The sequence below is a fragment of the Macrobrachium nipponense genome, chromosome 22 (genome assembly GCF_015104395.2).
Source record: "Macrobrachium nipponense isolate FS-2020 chromosome 22, ASM1510439v2, whole genome shotgun sequence".
NCBI lineage: Eukaryota > Metazoa > Arthropoda > Malacostraca > Decapoda > Palaemonidae > Macrobrachium > Macrobrachium nipponense.
This window is the reverse complement of record NC_087213.1, coordinates 23,146,906-23,168,733: the sequence shown is the minus strand read 5'-3', so window position 1 is coordinate 23,168,733 and position 21,828 is coordinate 23,146,906. Positions and strand designations below refer to the sequence as shown.

Sequence of the window (21,828 nt, the reverse complement as noted above, 5' to 3'; positions counted from 1 at the left end):
ATCCACTGACATACCATTTAGGGGTCTTACATTGTCCAAATGACTTCATACAAAAACAAATCTTTTCAAGTTGTTCCTTGTCCTCATGACTCATAAGGATCTAGAAGTTGCACAGCACTACTTTTCAGTCTTATCATCTATCTTGGAGGTTTTATTATTTTGCAGGCCATTTCCCCCCATTCATCTATAATCAGGGGCCTTAATTCTAACAGCAAAGAAAAGCCATGTCCTCAAGGAAAATAACAGATGTACAAAATGCAGAGAAAACATGCAATGTGGAAATCAATGAAGTTTCATTGTTTAAGCTGGCAGAAACTCTTCAAGAGAAAACTGTACACAATCATTTCATGGCACTGTGGAAAATTTTTCGAAAAACCATTATTCAAAAGGCAATTGTTCGAAAAGTTTTTTTTTTTTCAAAAACCAAATATTCGAACACAATAGTTCGAATTTACAATTGATTGAAATAGAACATGTTCGAATAAGCAGTGTTTAGAAATGAATATTGTTCGAATCCATGAGTAATGTCGACTTGTTGAAAAAAGTCGGACGGCAGTTTTGTATGTTGGCTCTCTCTCTCTCTCTCTCTCTCTCTCTCTCTCTCTCTCTCTCTCTCTCTCTCTCTCTCTCTCTCTCTCTCTCTCTCTCTAATGACTGTAAATATAGTGCTATAACAGTAAAAGATGTTACCATTTCTAAAGAACATAATCATGCAGGTGATCCAAGTGGCGTAGAAGTGCAGAGATTTGTTGAAAAAGTGAAAGACGACGCAAAAGGTACATGACTCCCCTCATCTCTGGATCTTAGTGCATTTGGAGCTCAGGGATTGCCTACTGTCAACAGTATTAAGCGTTCAATTAGAAGGGTTCACTCAAAAGAAAATTGTGGACCCTATCATAGCAAGGATATAGTATTCCCAGTCAAGAAGTAGTACTATATGAAGACTTCCAAGAATGAAGATTTTCTTCTTTTTGACTCAGGTCAGGAAAGAGAGAGTTTTCCGTCAAAATTCGAATGCTATTAGCACTGGCATTTATCCTAGGAGTCAATGAAACATTTGAAAATTTAGTAGAAAAAGAGTTATCTTCACCTGAATTGCTTCCGGTAATGGATTATTTTGAAGATAAATTGTGCAAAGATATGTTAGGAAAACTAATAAATTTAAATTAAATTAATCATTTATTAACATTAATCCTATTATCCTATATGATTAGATAAAGTATGTTATAGATTTGAACAACATTCATTTCGAAAAACTGCTTATTTGAATATTTTGTATTTCGATCAACTGTAAATTCAAACAATTGCCCCTCGAATAATGGGTTTTCAAAAAATTGTCCACAAATCGTGCAAGATCGCCTTATGATTACTGAATTTTCTATGTGTAATGTTATGACTACTTAAAAAACAATGAAAAACAAATTCCTGTCATGATGCTGTTCACCAAGGAACTGATTCATTTTGACAAAAGAAACTCCAAAAGCTTCTGACATCCCAGAACTTTCAAGTTCACCTAGAACACATGAACCTTCTTATGTATTGTCTGGAGATCTACAGCTAAAAAATTTATTACTCCCTTTAATTCATCTCTTTGCATAGGTCATGTAATTTCCTCATCAATTTATCATATGAAAAATATCTAGTAAAACAATATATTCTTTTTTTATTAAATTACTTGTAGGTACTGCTGTATTATGTATATACTGCGGTTAAAAATCAAAATGGTACCAGTATATGTACTTTATAATATTGTTTGATGTCTTACACACAAATTCACACATGCGTAAAAAAAAAAAAGCTTAGGACCAATTCCTCGCATATAAAGGGTGACAACTGTATTAACCTATGAATTTCTCCACTGAAGAAACAAAGTGAGAGCTATAGAAAGTTAGATTGGGTATTCCAGCTTCTGAGGTAAGTCTTACCTATCATCTAATAACGACTTCAATGGTACAAAGGTAGTATTCAGAGGTGGGTCTTCCTATGACCAGCAATGAAGTCACCAGTGAAATAAATTTCAAAAATTTTTTATACTTATGAGTACAATAACAGGGTTAATTTTAATGTCAAAAAGATCCCAGAAGGAGAATCTATGCTAAGAAGTTGTTTTAGTACTGCACAGAAAGAAGACTTGGTATTATTAAAGATAAACCTGCTCCAGTCAGTCATTTTCTTTGCAAACATTAAAACTACAATGTAGTGTAAATATTTGTCTACGGGAATTGGTTACCTAGTTCCAATTTAGTGTAATAGCAAAATTAACAAAAGTAAGAAACTCTATGAAGTGCTGAATGACTGTGACTGTGCAAACAAGGTTGTATCACATGTTGCGTGTTAGTAGCAGTTACAGTAGTGAAGGTGGCAAAAGGATGTGATAACTACGTGGTTAGTTGTATTCAACATTACAAATGAACAGCTGTTAAGGTGGGTCCACCACATACCTCCATCGGCACCATTTTTACCATTTGCTTGATTAGCTGCACCTATGACAAACAAAACACAGCTGATCACATCCACATAAACAACATCATAGGGAATGACATCCCTCTTCCGGGCCTTAACTCAAATGCATCCTCTTTCCTTAAAGTGTTTCTAAAAAAAAAAAAATTCAAACAGCCTTCCATCAAATAGAAAACCATTTCAACTGAGACACCACACCATTAGCGTGTACTACAGGTTTACTTTGCCAAAAGCATGTACTAAAGGTTTAATTTTCCTGATTTCAAACTAGATTGACTCATATCATGACATGCCTTTTCCATTACTATACTCACTAGAAGAAACTTGTAATATTAGAACTTTAAAGAGTATTCACTCCTTATTGAAAATCCAATCCTTAAATACAATTTCATTTTTAAACAATGCCTGAACATGCAAAAACTATAATCAAAAGGCAGCAGATTAATTAAAAATTTCACTAAAACACTGCAAAAATTTATTTAAATAACAATAACATTTACCCATCTGACTAAAATCCCTTACTCAACAGGCACAGAAAGTAATCCCATTAAACTGAGATAAGCAAATACTGCAAAGAACAAAAGTTCTCATAATCTGTTCTCTATATTCGGACCCTTTATGTCTACTTAAAGCATGAGGTGAGCCCCGGATGAGAGATGCAAGAGTGATTATAAATGGGTAGAGAAAGGGGGACGGGTTGTGAAATACTCAAAAGGATGGCCATTGTAAAGAGCTAAAAACAGAATAAAAAAAGAACAAAGAACAGAAAGACAAAACAATTAGTTGTTAAAACATGTATTTACACAATGCTGCCTCTTTAATTGCAAAAGCCAGGCTGCATTTTGGGGTTAATAGCAAATAAACATAATGGCAGAGCAATTAAATAAGATATGAAAATTACACTATTTACAGCCACAGCAAAACAAGAAAAACTTGAAGTTACATTATTAATAATTAACCATGCAGAGTATTGTAATTAAGAAACAACTTACTCAGAATCACAACATTGAAGCTATAAATGGTACACTGACACTGATACGAATACATTTATAAAGAAGACTACTTTACCACATGAAAAATCATATGATTACACACAAGGCTCTGTGATGATTATTCTATTGATAATTTTAACTCTGCACTACCCAAGAATTCAACATGGGTACACAGACAAACAAAAACTATCAATATCCCGCAGCATACAATCCATCCCCAAAATATCACCTGGAAAAAAATGCCCCCAACCCCCCCAACCAACATTTTTTTCAAGAAAAGAATTTTTTTTAGCTAACTTATTATTCATAAACCAACACTGCCTTATTTCCATGAATACAAGCACACCAAGGAATACCAACTTATATTTCTCAAGAATGAGAATGCCCAGCCTGGCATGAACTGACCTGAGTATGAGGCTCCCTCTGCTCCTCATTTTTTTGTGTGCCAAGAAATTCACACCCATTCAGAGGGGAAGGAAGAAAGGTAATCACTACGTGATTAGTATGAAAAACCATGCTGAGTGTTTAAAATCATTCATTTAAAATCTTAAGAGCCAGAATTATGGAGAACCCCAAGCAAATGTTCATGACCACAGAATAGGAGAAACTGAGGACACAAGGGATCAGAAGTCAATCAGTGGGAAAGCCACATGGTAGGGGCATAGGTATAAAAATAAAAAAGTTGTATACTTTGTAAACAGATTCCAAGAGCACTACCCCAACAACTTGTGGTGCAAAGGCAGGTACACCAAAAAGGCATGCCTTGTTGAGTGCCCAATTGGACCCAGCAAAGATCTATTTATCTGCGGAGTTCAGAAATGAAAAATATTCTTGCAGAAAGCAGGGATTTTTCAATTAATAAAATCATAAATTTTTTAAATAAGACGGGTTTCTTAATAAAGTCTAATTTTTTTTTTTTTTTTTTTTTTTTTTTTTTTGTTTTTTTTTTTTTTTTTTTTTTTTTTTTTTTTTTTTTTTTTTTTTTTTTTTTTTTTTTTTTTTTTTTTTTTTTTCTCAGGATTGATCCCTGAGAACCAGCCCGAGAAGAGTCTACTTGAGACTCAGAGGTCTGGAAAACTAACACCTATTATAATAATGAAAAAGTGCTAGATTAGTGATGATCAGGAAAGAAAAGTATGACAACATAGATGAACAAGAGGATAAAAGTTCCGTCCCTGTCCATAAAAGACCCACTTGTAACCACTGGATGCAACAATAAAACAACCAAAGGTTTACAGGAGTTAAGTCACACATAAAATCTTATAGCCCTTTTTCTCACTAATGGACATCTCTTCTAATGACAAATTGGGATAAAGGTTGTTTTGTACAAGAAAAAATCTAGAATTTTTTAACTAAATTTTTCTGTAAAACAGATTTTTATGTTCCAGGTAAACATATTACCATAATCCTTATATTATTCACTTCATTTGTAATGTTAAATTTTTGCACTTTTTTTCAGTGCGAATGGGAACGCATTTATCAACAACAAAAATTTAGAAAAATGCAAATCATCTGGAATGAATGCTGAATACTTCTGGAGTGGGATGGATGATATTTTCTCATAACTTTACCTCAGTCAGGCATTATAGATATGCTAAGAGAGAGAGAGAGAGAGAGAGAGAGAGAGAGAGAGAGGAGAGATGAGAGAGAGCAGATTCCAGTGAAACAGAGACGAGAGCAAAGAGAAATTCTTCACGCACTGAATAGCTGTAAGTCATAGAGCTCTTCTTGCTTGTGAAGAGTGTAATCTGGACTCCAGCACAACACAACCTGTAGTGGAATTATTGGGTGTACCTTAAGCTTTGTTGGGCTCATGCTAGTCTGTTGTGCTTTTATGAGAGCACTGATGGAATTGCCATCTGCTGAGCATGACAAGGTCTTACCTCTAAAGACCAAGTTAGATTTTATTTCATTTATGAAAATTTGGTCTAGTGACTTGACACTGGAAACTTCTGGTTACCCACTACAAGTTAAGAGATCATTAGTGGATCAACTGTTATGAATGGTATCAGAAATTGTAATAATAATTCCAAAAATTAGTTAATTGTTTTTCAAAATTTTCTCCTGTATCAAAATATTGTCTGTAATATGCAAGCCAATCGTCTTCGACAGCCATTCACTATAATACTGTATTTCTACAATTCTAGAAAATTTTATATTTTTCTCTTCACTTACCATTCTCACTTTTAAAGTTGGAATATATTTAAACATTTCTTTAATAGTTGGAATCAAAATTATTTACTGGCTTTAATACAAATTTACACATAATTGTATGTGGTGAAAAATGAAGCTTACTCTTCTATACATTAAGATACAATGTACAATGTATATTTTCAAAATGTGAAAAAAATACCCAAAAATTTAAGGGGGCTATTTTTAAGTAATTAAAATTTACATACATTTTCACATTCTAAACAGTAGCAGTAATAAAAATAACATGTATACCCTACAAAATGCGGTTCATAAAGGTGTGTTATAAAAACTTGTAATAATATTAGTGTAAAGCAAAAATAAATAGTGTACATTACTGTATTAATATAATTAAAGAGAATGTTGTATTCTTGAGCATTTCACAGTTTAAACTACTAAAACTAATAGTACATTAAGAACGTAATCATCATTTCTTTTGTTGTTTACTGTATGTATTAGAGATACAGTACTACAGTGTACATTGCAACATACTGTTTGCAAAAAGGGAAAATAACTACAAGCTTTAATGTGCAGTTTTTAAAACTGGAGAATGTTTGGTGTGCATAGGCTACATACATTCACGTGACACACAACATATGTTCAGTACAGTACCATTTTGTAAGATTAATTTAATTACAAAATAATATTTTTCATGTCATACACTTATTGAAATATTCTGTAATGTTCTATAATGTACCAAGAAGCGATGACAATTTTATATATATTATATATATATATAGAATTATATATATATATATATATATATATATTATATATATATATATAGATCATATATATATATATATATATATATATATATATATATAGATATATATATATATATATAGATATATATATATATATATATATATATATATGTATCATCTTTTGTATATAGATCAGAGGTCTGATAGTAAGGCTGCACCAGTTCATGGGACTAAACTAAAGATGGCTGTTAGGTACTTCAGGGGTTCTTAAGGATGGCTATCCTGATTTAAAATTCAGTTTGGTGATTTGGAAGCTTCAGGATTTCAGATCATCTAGTTTTGGTTGACAAGGTATTTTGCATATCAGACAGTAATTCTATAACACTGATGAAACTGGGTATTTTACCACTTTGCCCATCAACCTATGCTGAGAAGTCATGAGAAGTAAATAGGTTGAAAGCACTGTTTGCTTACCACGTGTTATGCAGACTCCTTAGACACCCACATTTTTGATATCTGGGAAGTTTGGTAAAATTCTTTAAATGAATTATTCATAACTGAATTGACTTCAAACCCAGTGCTGTATGGAGTCATTGCTTATTACATGGTTGTGCCTGTTATTCCTTAAGGTCTGTCAGTTGCTACTGCCCATCTCGAATGGTGCATTTTAGTATGTCCATGTCCTCTTGTCTCTAGTGCAACTTACAGGCAGTCCCCGCCTTACAACAGGTTCGGCTTACGACGGGTTCGGCTTAAAACGTTCCGAGGTTACAACGCTTTTCAATTATATTTATCAGAAATTATTTCCAGGTTTACGACACGTCCCAGGGTTATTCCATACACCGCTGATCTGGCAGAAGAAATATGACACCAAATATGCAAAATAAAAATGCAATAAGAATGCAGTTTAATGCACCCAAAGCATTAGAAGTAAGGTTTTCTTAGGATTTTTGACCGCCTTATGACGATTTTCGACTTACAAAGCGTCTCGAGAACGGAACCCCCGTCGTAACCCGGGGACGGCCTGTATATCTTTCAATCAATGGCCCAAGGTATTTATCATAGCAACAATGGATTACTACCAATGATTCTTGAATCAAGAGATACTGCTGTACTTGTGCAATGAAGAGACTGCTGCTGCTAGTGAGATTTCTACCTAGGATACAGATGACAAGAATGATCTTAGACCTGTTATCGCCTGGTTTAGCAAGGTCCAGGAAGCACTTGATATCATTCAGATCACAGGCCATCCAAAGTATGATGGAAAATGGTACCTCAGTTCACTCCCTCCATACTGCAAGGACCAGCATCATCAAACTTATGCAACAACAATCTTTGTCAGGATCAAGGGCTTCTTCAGGAATGTTCCAGAACAGTATCCAAGTGTATCATCTTCAGGTCATCTGGTAGTCCCATTTAAAGTTTCAGAACCATAAGCCAGTAGTTCTTAAGGTACTTATCCCACAACCTTTACCTTCGTTCATTTATATCTTTGGACTTCAGTGAAACTAAACACTGTCTTTAGTAGATAGATTAAGAGAGAGAAAAAATCTGTCAATCACTCTGTGCACTATTCTCATCTAATCTAATGGTGCTATTCACAGTATCAGCTGGGTGTCAGTTCAATGATAAGAGTCTATCATGAATGTGAAGAAAGTTCCCAAAGTGTGCGGAACCTTTTCCATTTGTTGAATCTGCTTAGGTAACTATTTAGTTTTTTAACATTTTACTGACTTCAAATGTCTCTGTCTACCAACTTCTTACTTAATGCTTAGGGCATTCTAGCCTCCTTTTGTGTGCAAGACGCCTTACTTATGGCATTAGTTTGATTGATCTTGCTTGTACTGGTTCTATCCATGTCTTTCCTCTGGGATGTAATGCAGAATTGCACATACTGCTATTTGTCGTGTAACTGATGTATTTTATAAGGTTACATATCTCATTTACACTATTAATTTTACTGATATTTATTGTATCCTAGTACTTTCTGGGCCTTCTGTTAAATTTCAGTAAATTCTTTGGAAGACTGTGAATCACTATGGATAACAATTTTTATATCTTTCTTTCCCTCTAATGAAAACTCTCCATCTCTTTAGAGTGGTTGGGGGGTGCATCTTGACCAATGCACTACAATCACTGTTTAGTCTTTTTTGAAACTTGTGACACAGTATAATAATCCAATGTATATTTGAAAAGATAGTTGAAAGGCTTTGAAAAGTCTAGTAAAAAAACCACCTTATAATGGCTCGTCTTACGACTGTTTACTCTAGAAAATGAGTTCGGCAGGAAAGGTAAATAATATTAATAATAATAATTACATATTAACTAACTATAAAATGATAAACAGTATGACTGCATAACTGAATTGAATTATATTGTGTGTTCTTGGTGAAAGTTACTGAACAATAATAATAGCAACTCCAAATTTCCCCACTTGAGCCTGAACTTATTTTCTGCTGGACCACCTCTCCTATCTAGTGTGTCCAAGTTAGCTAGATTTCACTGTACATTATAGATCAAAATAAGTTTTTAGAAAAAGGACTAACTAATAATAAACCATATATTAATAAATAAACTCATCCATGAAAAATGTATCTAAATCACAAGACTCCAAGATAAAGTACATCACATAAAAGCTGAGCATGAAAAAAATGAGCCTTACAAATTGTTTGTGTAATCAAACAACTTTTCAATTTACATCCTATCAACAGCAAGACATTTCAGCAAAACTCCTGAAGAATCAATCAAACCTACCTGGAGGTGCAACCATTCTCTGCCACTTTTGGAAAAGAGTAGTTTTGAGACAGTCACGTGGAGACAAAGCATATGCTTTGTGTCTGGACATCAGTTCCTGCATAGGCTCCAGTATAACGCATAACTGGAAAAAGAAAAACCACGAAACATGAAAATTTAAATCTGTAATAAAAGCTAACTGAAATAGCTATAACTGTATTTCAACATGAGGATAAATTTCTATAAGTCCTTTACTTTCTTTATGTATTACACACAGAAACAGATCTGATTTTAACTTCATGGTCTGGCTATTTGTAGTATTACAGTAATACAACAATCTCTTGATTATCCCCAACTTGACATTATCCACAGGCAACTAGCACCCAAAATATATAATATACATATGTACTGCTTATATATACATCCATACATTTCATAAAATTTACAAACCACATTCCAATGGTTGGTAATGCTATGCAGGCATCAAGAATTGTTGGCAATACTGCTTACAGGCTCAGAAATGGTAGGGGAGAGACTGGAGAAAGTTTCCAGGGTAAGGGGGAAGGGGGGACTAGAAAGAATGGGTGGGATGTGAGGGGAGTAGTTGGCAATGCTGCATGACTGTTAAACACTAAATATGGCAAATTTTTTAATCACTGTATTTTTCATAGCTAACAAACCTGAGGTCTTAATAATAAAATAATCTTCTAGCGCTAGCTGGAAAACCGGTAAAAACAATCAAAGATTGTAAAACACAATAACCATCACACTTTAAACTGAAAACTTTATGCAAAATGCATTTAGCAAGCTTATTTTCTGATATTTATAACAAAATTACTGTATAAATATGCTTTGTAAAAGAAAAATACAAATAATCCTTTTTTTCTCTCTTGTAACAAAACACAACTTGACAAGTACACTGTACTACATCTAGTAAACAACTGAATAACATGGGTATGAATTTATTGAAACTAAACACTGAAAAATAACAGTAGTATAGCATTTAAAAGAAAAAAATTTACATGAAAGGAAACTTATTTTCTTTCTCGTACAAAACACAAAATACTATATGATTAGATTTTTATTTACATGGCTAGGAGCCAATTGGTTACTTGGCAACGGGACCTACAGTTTATTGTTTGTTTGTATGGTGCTTTTACGTTGCATGGAACCAGTGGTTATTCAGCAATGGGACCAATGGCTTTACGTGACTTCTGAACCACGTCGAGAGCGAACTTCCATCACCAGAAATACACATCTCTAACTCCTCAATGGAATGGCCAAGAATCGAACCCACGACCACGCCACTGAGGCGCTCCTAGTTTATTGTGGGATCTGAACCACATTATATTGAGAGATGAATTTCTTATCACCAGAAATGCATTTCCCTGTTTCTGTGGTGGTGACAGTTGGGATAGAACTCGGGCTACCAGACTGGTAGGCGAGTACACAACCAACTCGTCCAGTGAGGAACGCTGCACATAGGTATACAATATATATAGGCTACCTCATAACCTGCCAGAGTTTATCCTCTCAATACCTTTGTTATTGTTATCTTTTTGGGCAATTTTCTTATCAGCTGTTACCACGCTGTATCAAATTTAATTTTTTTGTTTTTGTTTATACGTACTGTAATTTGAAAAATTTGCCATTATTCTTTATTGTTCCGTTTCCTAACCTCATATTATGCCAAGTATTGCATCGTTCACATAGCACAAAAACTGGACTTTTTAAGTATGTTATTAAAATTCTATCATTCATCTTGTGTTTTATTGTGAGCACTGATTTCAAACTTCACTTTATATAGGAACTTAACCTTTTGTTAGTTCTTTAGCATGTGTGTACAGTGTTTCTCAGTTATGACTTGTCCAAAGCAAAATTAATTTTAAAAACACTAAACAATTAAAAGGCTGGTCCCAGCTTGCGCTTAAAGTAAATCCCCATATGTACAGACATGGGGTTTGTATGTTAGGAAAAATACAATTATACTGGAAAAATTTATATTCCATCTGAATTATGTTAATAGTGAACTTTCAAATTTTTCTAGACTCCTTTTCTTCTTGACAGATTAAATTTGAGCCAAACAAAACCAAGGTTTTTCCTTTTTATTACTATTAAAGAAAAAGAAAGATTGCAAAAGGAGTTAATGTTTCATCCTCTTGTTGTAGAGCATGATCACATAACACAGAGGACAGGAAGTATGTATTGAGTTAAAAATTGTATGTTGGTCATTTTTCCTCACTGCTGGAGGATGGTAATGCGGTTTAATGATTACCTCCATGGGACTGACTGGTCAAAAGCTTGCTACCAAAAATTATAGCATTTAATCTGATCGTTGAGGTTTTGATGTTGCAACCTCATATACCCCTTCAGGATTGGTTAGGTATCCTCTACTCTCATCTAGATGAGCTGTGAACCTGAATACAGTCATTGGCCAACCATATGAGCACTGATTAAATTACCTACAATGGTGTGGTTAACTACTTCAATAATAGCAATAAATACAGTAGTTCAGTACTTACCCTGAGGTAGTTGAGGGTGTGGTTGGTAATGCCCTGCCGTGTTATATTCTTACTAAGGGTCTCAACCATGCCAGGGTCTTGCTGGGAGTGCATGGCCACAACGGACCGAGGAATTAATTCACGGTGGGCACGGACGGCAAAATGCCACGACTTGATTCGCATCAAGTCATCAAAGGTAAATTCTAAAATAAGTCGACCATCAGTGCAAACCTGCAAAAGATAATGAATTCATGAAGTAAGGAAAGCTTTCTTTTTAAACACCTGTACAAAGAAAAATTTAAGACACCACTATGAGCATAATTCCTGATAAAAAAAAAAAATTATTATAGTACAGGAGTCCCCAGTTAATGGTGATCTGGCTTTATGGTGCTGCGATGGCGATGACTGAATTTGTTATGCTGATCCCTGTTTATTGGCGCTGATCCTCAGTGATCAGCGCTACCAATAACCGGGGATCAGTGCTATTATCTGTGATTCTCGGTTATCGTCAATTTTTAGTTATCATCACGCTTTCAAGACCGGAACTCCCGCTGATAACCGGGGACTGCCAGTATTGTGAGTAATATATAACAACTACAATATATAACAATAAAGGACCCTACTGTTTACTTTTCCTACATGCCAAACAATGCCTGCAATCCAAAATTCTGCCATCCAATAAGGTTATTTTAAATTTTACGACCAAACAACAGTCAATCCCTTGTTTGAATTGTGCCTGACAACAGTGTCTTACCTTCGTGTACATAGATTTGCCATGATGAGTGACCATCGTGCACTGGTCACAGTCTAGTGTGATTGAGGTATTGTGAAAGGATTCTTTGGGGTGCTTCAAGGTGTAGTATAGCTCCGTGACACCACCTTCGAAGATGCTTCTAAAATACCGTGGTATTAGGGTTCTCCCAATGGCTGCAAGAGAAACAAAAGTTAATTATGACGACAAGTCCAGTTAAGAAAATGTGGTTTAGACTGAAAAAAATCAGCACTTTACCAATTTACCACCACGAACCAAAAAAAGAGCTAAGGTTAATACTTTTTATCTTAATACTACATGATTCACATGCCCTTTCACCAATAACTTCATCAACTAACTGACATTTTTATTACCAATCAAATAGTCTTATTTCAAAGCTCCACTTGAGTTATGTATTATACCAAATAAACTCAAAACAGGCAGTTTTTTTTAACCAGTATGCCTTATAAAAGGGTGGCATGAGAGAGAGAGAGAGAGAGAGAGAGAGAGAGAGAGAGAGAGAGAGAGAGAGAGAGATACTGCTATGCCCAAGGCCCAATCACTTAACAGCTGCTTCATACACTACACAGAAACATCATCAGTAGCCAGTCTAACTCACTTTTTTTTTCTATCATACACACACACACTGTTGCAAGTGTTTCCATTAAAGAAACAATTTCTGGATACCCTTTACTATTATGTTGCAAATCTCGCACATGCTTACCAGGCTCATTATTATGATAAAAAATACAGTGGTCCCCCATATTCGCGGGGTGTATACCAGACTCCCCCGTGAATGGTTGGAACTCCTATAAAAACGTGGAAAATGGCCTATTTTGGTAGGTAAAACTTGAGAAAAATCAACTAAATATTATTATACCTGGTTTTTTTAATAGTTTCATCACAAAAAAGTGCACTTTATGACGAAATTGATAAAAAATACAACAATTTCTTGATATTTCTCATAGAAAAATACTGCGAATAGGCGAATTTTCTGCGAATAATGGGTAGATATGGTCCAGAGAGAGATCCGCGAATCTGTGAATCGGGAGAGCACGAATACAGGGGTTCCCACTGTACTGACAAATTATATTTTCAACTTCCCATGATGCATCTCATTTCTTTAATGTGTGTCATTAGTCTCAACTCTGTAGTCAAGTAATTAAAAAAAAAACTTCTAAAAACTTTGCTGTGTAACATAAAACTTTGTTATTCTAACTCATATTTCATTTCATAAACAGGTTTCCCAGGGTATGCTGTAAATGGTATACTCAAATTCTCTATTAACATCCATCAGCTTTTACATTAACATTACAGGAAAAATTTTCCTTTTAGTCACTTCTCGGGAACCTTGAACACTTGAGTCAGGTGATATACATATACATTATATATATACCGCATATATATATATATATTGATATTATATATATATATATATATATATATATATATATTATATATATATATATAAAATCGGGAAACTCATACCAATGAGTAACATCTAAATATGACAAATGCATACTGATCTTCATATATATATATATATATATATATATATATATATATATATATATATATATATATATATATATATATATATAATATATATAAGTATTCACAACAATAACAAGATATCAGTTACTCCCATTACAGAGTTACTATTTCCACCAAAATATCAGATTTACATTGATCCACACACACGTCCGTCAACCTTTGTACTATTAGTTACTACTTTTCTATTGCCTAAATTGTCTCTCACAGCACTCGCTCCTCCGATTCAAAACCAAAAGTTTTCTGTGACAATTATGTCTGCTGTTATCTTCCATTCTAGGTCCATTTTCTTAAGTTTAGCATCAACATCTATTTTTGCAATCTCTAAAGTTCTTGCATATATTCTCTTTCTCACTTTTTCCAAATTTATTCTTCCTCTTTCACTCATCACTCGTGCAAAACAATTTAAATTTCTTGTAAAAAGAGAAACATGCACAGTACAGGCTTACTGACATAACCCTAGTAATGAATACAGAATACCATACTAATCACTGAGAAGATTGGATTAATTTTCTTTAAAAATAACCTGTTAGTATCAACTTTAGATTTATTCCAAATCCCCAGTATATTCAAAACCTAAGTTCTCTAAATATTTCAGAGTAAAACATTAGACATTTCAGAGAAAACATGTCACAGTGTATCACTTACTATATCTTTTGGGGCCATCTTCAAGGCAAAAGGTAAGGGTGAGGGTGGCATCATCCTCAAAAAATTCAGTTGCAAATGCATCCCACCACAGATTATCTGATTCCTGTAGAGAGAACCAAAAAGATTTAAAACTAACATATGACAAATAAGTACAATGACATAAGAGTAAAATGAAGACTTCCAAGGATAAAATAATGTATGTATGCAAATTCACGTTTCTACTGTTGTGTCTTGTATACGAGGGTTAGAAATACTAAGTACAATACATTTCACTTGTTTTAAATTTTCTGCATTTCTCCTTTTCCCCAGCTACTGCTGAGGCATTCATATACATATAGTTTATATAAATTACAACAATTACTTTTCTTTCAATGTATAAAAACAGATTCATTTCAATTTCATTAACAAGCAGAAGTGCAAAATAGCTTCAAACTTGTTTCAGCAAGTAGTACTAATACTTCAATAAATGTAATATGAATACTATTTAGTTTTGGTGAATTTTCAATTTCAGGCTATGTCAGACCACACATTACCTGATGCATATGAAAATATAGTTCCTAGAAGACAGTTAATAACTGTTCCATCTTATGGGCTTCCATTTACATACCCATACAGTATGTACATACAATGTTCGTATGTACTGCCAGATTAATTATTAGCTGATGGTATTTACATTTGGAATATATCATAATGCATTATTATATTAGTATTTACATTTGGAATGTTTATTATTGCATTATTGTATGTGTTCAAATTCTTTCAGCTCCCACAGACATAAAATGCTAGACATTATCTTGTTAACTGTTTTAAACTAATCGCTTATTTTCTTGGGAGTGCAATGCTGTTCAGATTAAAGACCACTACAAACTTACTCATTTAAAATTTTGAAGATAATTGTAACTAATTATCTGATCACTTTTAACTAAAATAAACATAAGCAGAAAGTTAAACTTCATGTTTTGGGTCTGACACATTTTGACGAACTATGATTTATCATGCTATTCTCTATGCAATTATTAAATACAATAGATAAATAAATTCCAAGAATGGACAAAGTACAATACATATTACTGTCCATCAACACTGAACTTACCTCAGATCTTTGTTGTAGCCGTTTATTAAGCTCATAAAGGCGATAGTCAGGTTGACCAAAATATGGTGTGTGCCTTCTGTAAAAGAAAAGAGAAAAAATTAAAATGACTAAGAGTATTCATGTCAAAGAAGAAGAGAAAATATTCATAAAAAAGGCATATATACCAATGAAAAAATAAAAATAAAAATTCATAAGAAAAAGGGAACTCATACCAATGAGTAACATCTAAATATGACAAATACATACTGATCTTCATATATGTTTGGGATATACATAGTATACAGTGCTAGGTTATTTACAGAATACTGCTGTGTACAGTCTATTTTCAACATAAAACCATTCCACTCACAAGAGGAAGTTTCAGGATAATAATACAGCATAACAATTATCAGTCTCGGAACAACTTTTACAACAAGCAAGTCACTCTCATCTACACAATCTAACATTCTTTCAATTTCTTAAAACTTCTCATTGGTCTCAACACCTTCAAAATTTTTTCAACACTCTCCACACATCCTCTATTGATTTTACCAAACTTTTTTTTTCCAAGACCATATATGCCGAACAGATTTCTCAATGTCCTTGAAAACCTCACACAATAGTTTCAAAACAAATCAATTAGCGCACACAACATCTTCCTTTCAAAAACAATTACAGTTCTCCCTCCATCACTCCTTTTGTCATCCTCCTTTCTCCGTCAAAATGCCACACAAACTTCCTGGTAAACAATGAATTGAAATGAATTGAGTACTGGAGATTTTGGGCCAAAGGCCAAGCACTGGGACCTATGAAGTCATTCAGTGCTGGAAATGAAATTCAGTGTAGGTAAATGAAAGGTGTAACAAGAGGAAAGGATGGCAGTTGCACTATGAAATACCTGTTACTATAAGAGGGTGGATAGCAAGATGGATGAAAGATAATATGAACGGAGGTACAGTAAGAGGGTATTCACTCAATCACCATATTCGCCTGCATCTCACTTTTAAATCTTGGTGGCTAGCATTTCTTCAGCCGCTCAATTATTGTCTCTTTTTACTTCCTCAACAGTCAACTTCCCCTGTCAAAACATTCACAACCACAAAAAATCTTTTATTGCAAGTTTCTTTTCTTCTGTAACCATTCTCTTTTCATTTCATTCCACACAGTACAACCTTTCAGTCTTCCTAAAGTTCTTGCCTCCTCTTCTGTCATGCTATCTCAATTTCTATTTTTTAAACTTATTTTTTCTTCATCTCCACCCGGGTCATTTTAACCTCCTCTTCTGTCATGCTATCTCAATTTCTATTTTTTTTAACTTTACTTTTATTCTTTCATCCTCCAACCCGGTCATTTTAATCCTTCTCCCTGTACACCTATATCTAAAAAGACTGTCACTCGTTATATCTTTACTTCTGCTTCAACCAAACACCATCTTACTTTTACCTCTATCAATTTGCTCTTCCAGCACTTCTGTACTATACAATCTAGACCACTTTTCATCGCATTACATATTTCCTTGCTAATTATACTGACGAGTAATATACGGGTGTGTTTCTGTACACAAAGTTACAGTGTGCTGTGTAGGGAGGCATTCGTATTTCTCAAATGCCTAATGACGTTTTTTAGAAAGTTGATGTAATGTCCACGCTGTGACGTTTGTGATGTGCAAAAGGTGGTGCACCGATTATTTCCACACCCCACAACCCGTCTCTTGGTTAGTTTAAAAGCCGCCCCCTCCCCCAAGCTACTTTCCTAAAACTTCGTTTTAATTCATCGGTGTTATTTTGAGGCATGGCGTGTTTTTATATAAATAAAAACACATTATATATAGATTATAATAATATATATATATACATATATATATATAATATTAATATATATAAATATATATATATTTATATTATATGAGATATATAATATGTTTTTACATGAACACAACTTGCTGCAAAGATACGCAGGGAGAAAGCCTCAAAATGACACTTATGAATTGTAACTAGTTCGAAATAAAAGATATCCAGCCAGCCTCCGACGTCGAGTACTTACAGAAAAAGTAAATGGGGGGGGGGGGGATACTTTTAAATTCTGACCAAGACAAGTGGAGGGAATGGAAATGATCTCTGCACTGCGCTGCACATCACAAACGCAACACATCACAGACACCACACCAACTTTCGAAAATCGTGATTATTCATATATGAAATTTTGAGAACCTCCCAACGAAGCAAGGCACTCTTCTGGATTAAGTTTCAGTGTAAAGCGAAAAAAAGAATGAACTCTTAAAATCGCCTTTTAATAAATAATCATTTCACCATTCCGTGTTCCCGGTGTAATGCATAAGATACCATAACTAAATACTGTAATGAATTTTCCATTCACAAGTGTAACACTGCCTGCTTCCTAAGACATTTCACATAAAACGAGAAGCATATCAACCAAACAAAGAAGTTAGGAAAAGCACATAGAGGAAGAGGAGGAGGAGGAGGAGGAGGAGAGTCAACCAACAATAAACTTGGGGGAACTGGGGGAGGGGGCGGTTGAGGGAGCGAAGAGATGGGGGAACCCAGAAAGAATACGAGCGAGGGAGGAGGTGAGGGGGAACGCTCCCAGGAGGCAGCCCTACAAATTTTACGCGACGTGTAAATAAATCTAGTACAACCTACCATGCTCCCCATTTTACATCAAAAAGCTTCAACTTCAACCGTATAACGGAACTCAAAAAATATCCTTTTCACCATTCATATAAACACACATTCTAACAGACAAAAATATGGTCTTCCAAATTATGAGATACTATTTGACACTGACAACGCTGGCGAGAGAGAGAGAGAGAGAGAGAGAGAGAGAGAACGCAGCGTCCCTACCACCAGATCATACCAGCCCGGGAGCCCCCTAACCAGGCAAAGGGCCCCGTTATTTCAACCCCATAACGAGGTCTTCCATGACATTGCAGCCTAGTAATGTTTACATCACCTTTCTAGAACCGCCCGACAACATGACTGAAATGTCCTTTATACTTTACCAAACTTCACACGTAAGAAACAAAACGTTACATTTCGGAAGGCCGACTTGTCAAGCTCTCCACCTGCCCCCACCCCACGCATTCTGCCGAACCTCTCCCTCCTTGTTCTACAGCCCCCACCCTCCCAGGGAACCACCAACCGCCCCACCCCCATCTTCGCCAGCTCTCAGTAATATTGAGAACTAACTTGCGATCTCCCTACATCGGTCCAAATCCCCCTCCGACGCTTTCCAGAAACCGTTGAACAGATTGTTCAACATCTAACAAAAATGTGAAATATATGACACTAGTTTTCAAATCAGAACGAGAATATTTATACCAAAGTGTCTGAGAGAGCTGAAGTAAAAAAAAAAATAATTCTAATCTAGAGCTTGGTTAGTAAAACTCTAAGTTATCAAGACATCTGCTGATGAAATCTACTACAATGTCTAAGTTTTCTTCTCAGTTCGAAATGCGATCAGTGGAGGATATTTTTCCTTGTGGAGACGCGCACTACAACTCCGTACATCGCTTGGAAGGAGGAGTTGGGGGAAATGAACTTGCACACGGACTACTCACCCACCAGTACGACAGAGATCCAGAAGATAATGTTCGGTTGTACTTTCGATACGCGAGCAAAATATGCTGAGTCGGTAAAACGCAATAACAACCAATCTTCGTTATCGTTGTAAATTACAGTTATATCTGCAACACCCACGTCCACAGCGAGCGCATCCCTACCGAACTGTTCGAGTTGTTACAGAAGCGAACTGTAAGTGTAACTTAGCACATTAACAACTCGATACTGATTCACGAGGAAATCTCAGCTTGGCTATTGCGGCACTGACCTCTGATGTCCGCTTGAAAACTTCTTCAATTAAGGGACAGGAATAAAGGCTTACATTATTTTTTAAACACCGACCATTAGCAGAGTTCTTGGGGGTCACAGCGACCTTGCCTTCTATTTTCACTATATACAGTCAGTCTATTTTCACTATCAATAGTGCGGTGATTATCTGGAAAGTTATGTTTACAGTTTTTACCCACTTAACTATCCTCCTTTAACTTGAGAAGTTTCAGGGTCAGAGTTCAAGCAGTGTTCCCGATTATATTGATTCCGAAGATTGGCTCGGCTCCTTTCGAATTTTTATTGCACTCTGGGAAAATACTACGTCCCTCCCGCGCTTTGGTTAACGTCTACAGCTTGAGCGGAGGGTGTCGCTTTTACGATGTTTATGCTTCTCTTCTTAGGCCTTGGAGAGAGAGAGAGAGAGAGAGAGAGAGAGAGAGAGAGAGAGGAAACATCTCAAGATGCACTTCTTTGCCAACAGTCTTTAAATCAATATATAATTATTATAATATATATATATATATATATATATATATAATATATAATATAATACATACATCGATGTAACAGAGTTACTCACGATAGCAAATATGTAAAAAATTCTGACGTAAATAAGTAAACCTTATCGCCAAACATGCATAATCCAAATAACCACGTCGACTTTTACTTGAGACAATAAACAAAAGTTATACTCATTAATATATTGTCTTATCCTTCCTTTACCCGATTCTTCATCTATCTATCCATAAGGTATTTCCTTATATGGTTATATGCGTATATATATAAAATATATATATATATATATATATATATATATATATATATATATATATTATGGTAGTGGCCATAAACCCATCTTAACTTCTCGAATTCTTCACGCTTTTTTTTTTTTTTGGATACGCATGTCATTCACTACAAAGCCATAAGATCCAAGCGCAAGAAATAGGACGAAATTATGATGTCCGGTAGCGGAAAACGAACCCACGATACCATTATCACGACGTGGTCACTCTGTCGACCAGACCGGTAAAGTGACCCCGTCGTGATTATGGTAATCCGGGTTCGTTTCCCGCCACTGGGCATCATAATTTCTACATATTTCTTGCACTAGATCTTAAAGCTTTGTAGCGACAAGTGTATCCTCGACAAAAAGCGACAATTCGATAAGTTAAGAGGGCATTGTGGTTATTACAACTACATATGAATCTGGTAAAAATGACAAGTAGATTCTATAATATATATATATATATATATATATATATATATATATATATTATATATATATATATAGTCAAACTAAACAAATTTGAATGCACAATGGACAAGAGGCAATTTCAGTAGCCTTAAGGTCAGACAATATTGGCAAATATCTCTAAAGGCTCTCACATCTAAACGTTCAGAACCTACCAGCAACAAAAATGTCCTTGTAGCATAGATGCAACAACCTTTGTCAGGAAGGGGAGTTAATCCACCTCTCGGACTTTAATATATAGTATAGGGATATTATTCTATAATATATATATATATATATATATATATATATATATATATATATATATATATATATATATATATATATATATAGTCAAACTAAACAAATTTGAATGCACAATGGACAAGAGGCAATTTCAGTAGCCTTAAGGTCAGATAATATTGGCAAATATCTCTAAGTGCTCTCACATCTAAACGTTCAGAACCTTCCAGCAAAATGTCCTTGTACATAGATGCAACAACCTTTGTCAGAAGGGGAGTCTCCTCTCGGACTATACTATATATATATATATATATAAATATATATATATATATATATATATATATATATATATGTGTGTGTGTGTGTGTGTGTGTGTATAATGCAAACAACGCAATACTATTTGTAGTAATAGTGATGGAAAACGAAGGGTATCGCCAATACAATCACCAACAAAACGAGTTTACTAAAATGTACTCTGATGCGTAGTTTGAGAGAGGGAGAGAGAGAGAGAGAAAAAACCACTTCCAGCAGCAATTATATGCACAGGTGTTCATCATTCAAAAGGTTTTCCCCTGAATTTTTTACGTTTCGAAAAACGTTTTTAAAGGCTTTCTTGTTAGATGTAACCTGCTTCTTAGACACTGGCTTACGTCAAAAGGCCTTAGAATTTTGATCCAATAAATTGTACGAAATTAAATAGCCACTGAAGTTCAACATTTGGTCCCAGTAAACTCCTGAGCGTTGCGTTCCTGACTCTTAGCATGAACTTGACAACAGCTGGTAGTATAGTACGTGAATTAGGGGCCCCGAGTTCACGGTGCGAGCACCTGCTGCCTTGTAGGTTGCCATGAAAAATGCATAAAATATACGATTATATCATATGAACATACATATCAAACTA

The 21,828-nt window shown here is 34.8% G+C and overlaps 1 protein-coding gene across 9 annotated transcripts in view; it reads right to left on the bottom strand.

Annotated features, from left to right (window-relative positions):
* The window catches only part of LOC135198543 (LIM domain-binding protein 2-like), a 90,703-nt gene that overhangs the window by 35,248 nt on the left and 33,627 nt on the right, over positions 1-21,828 (bottom strand). For 7 of the 9 annotated variants that reach the window (XM_064226225.1, XM_064226222.1, XM_064226224.1 and 4 more), the window contains exons 2-7: positions 15,627-15,702; positions 14,534-14,636; positions 12,338-12,510; positions 11,605-11,814; positions 9,104-9,227; positions 2,442-2,483 (exon numbers count right to left, since the gene is read on the bottom strand). In XM_064226225.1, coding sequence (XP_064082295.1) covers positions 2,442-2,483; positions 9,104-9,227; positions 11,605-11,814; positions 12,338-12,510; positions 14,534-14,636; positions 15,627-15,702 — 728 coding nt within the window. The remainder of the gene's footprint in view (positions 1-2,441; positions 2,484-9,103; positions 9,228-11,604; positions 11,815-12,337; positions 12,511-14,533; positions 14,637-15,626; positions 15,703-21,828) is intronic. The other 2 variants (XM_064226220.1, XM_064226221.1) reach the window with 1 other exon arrangement.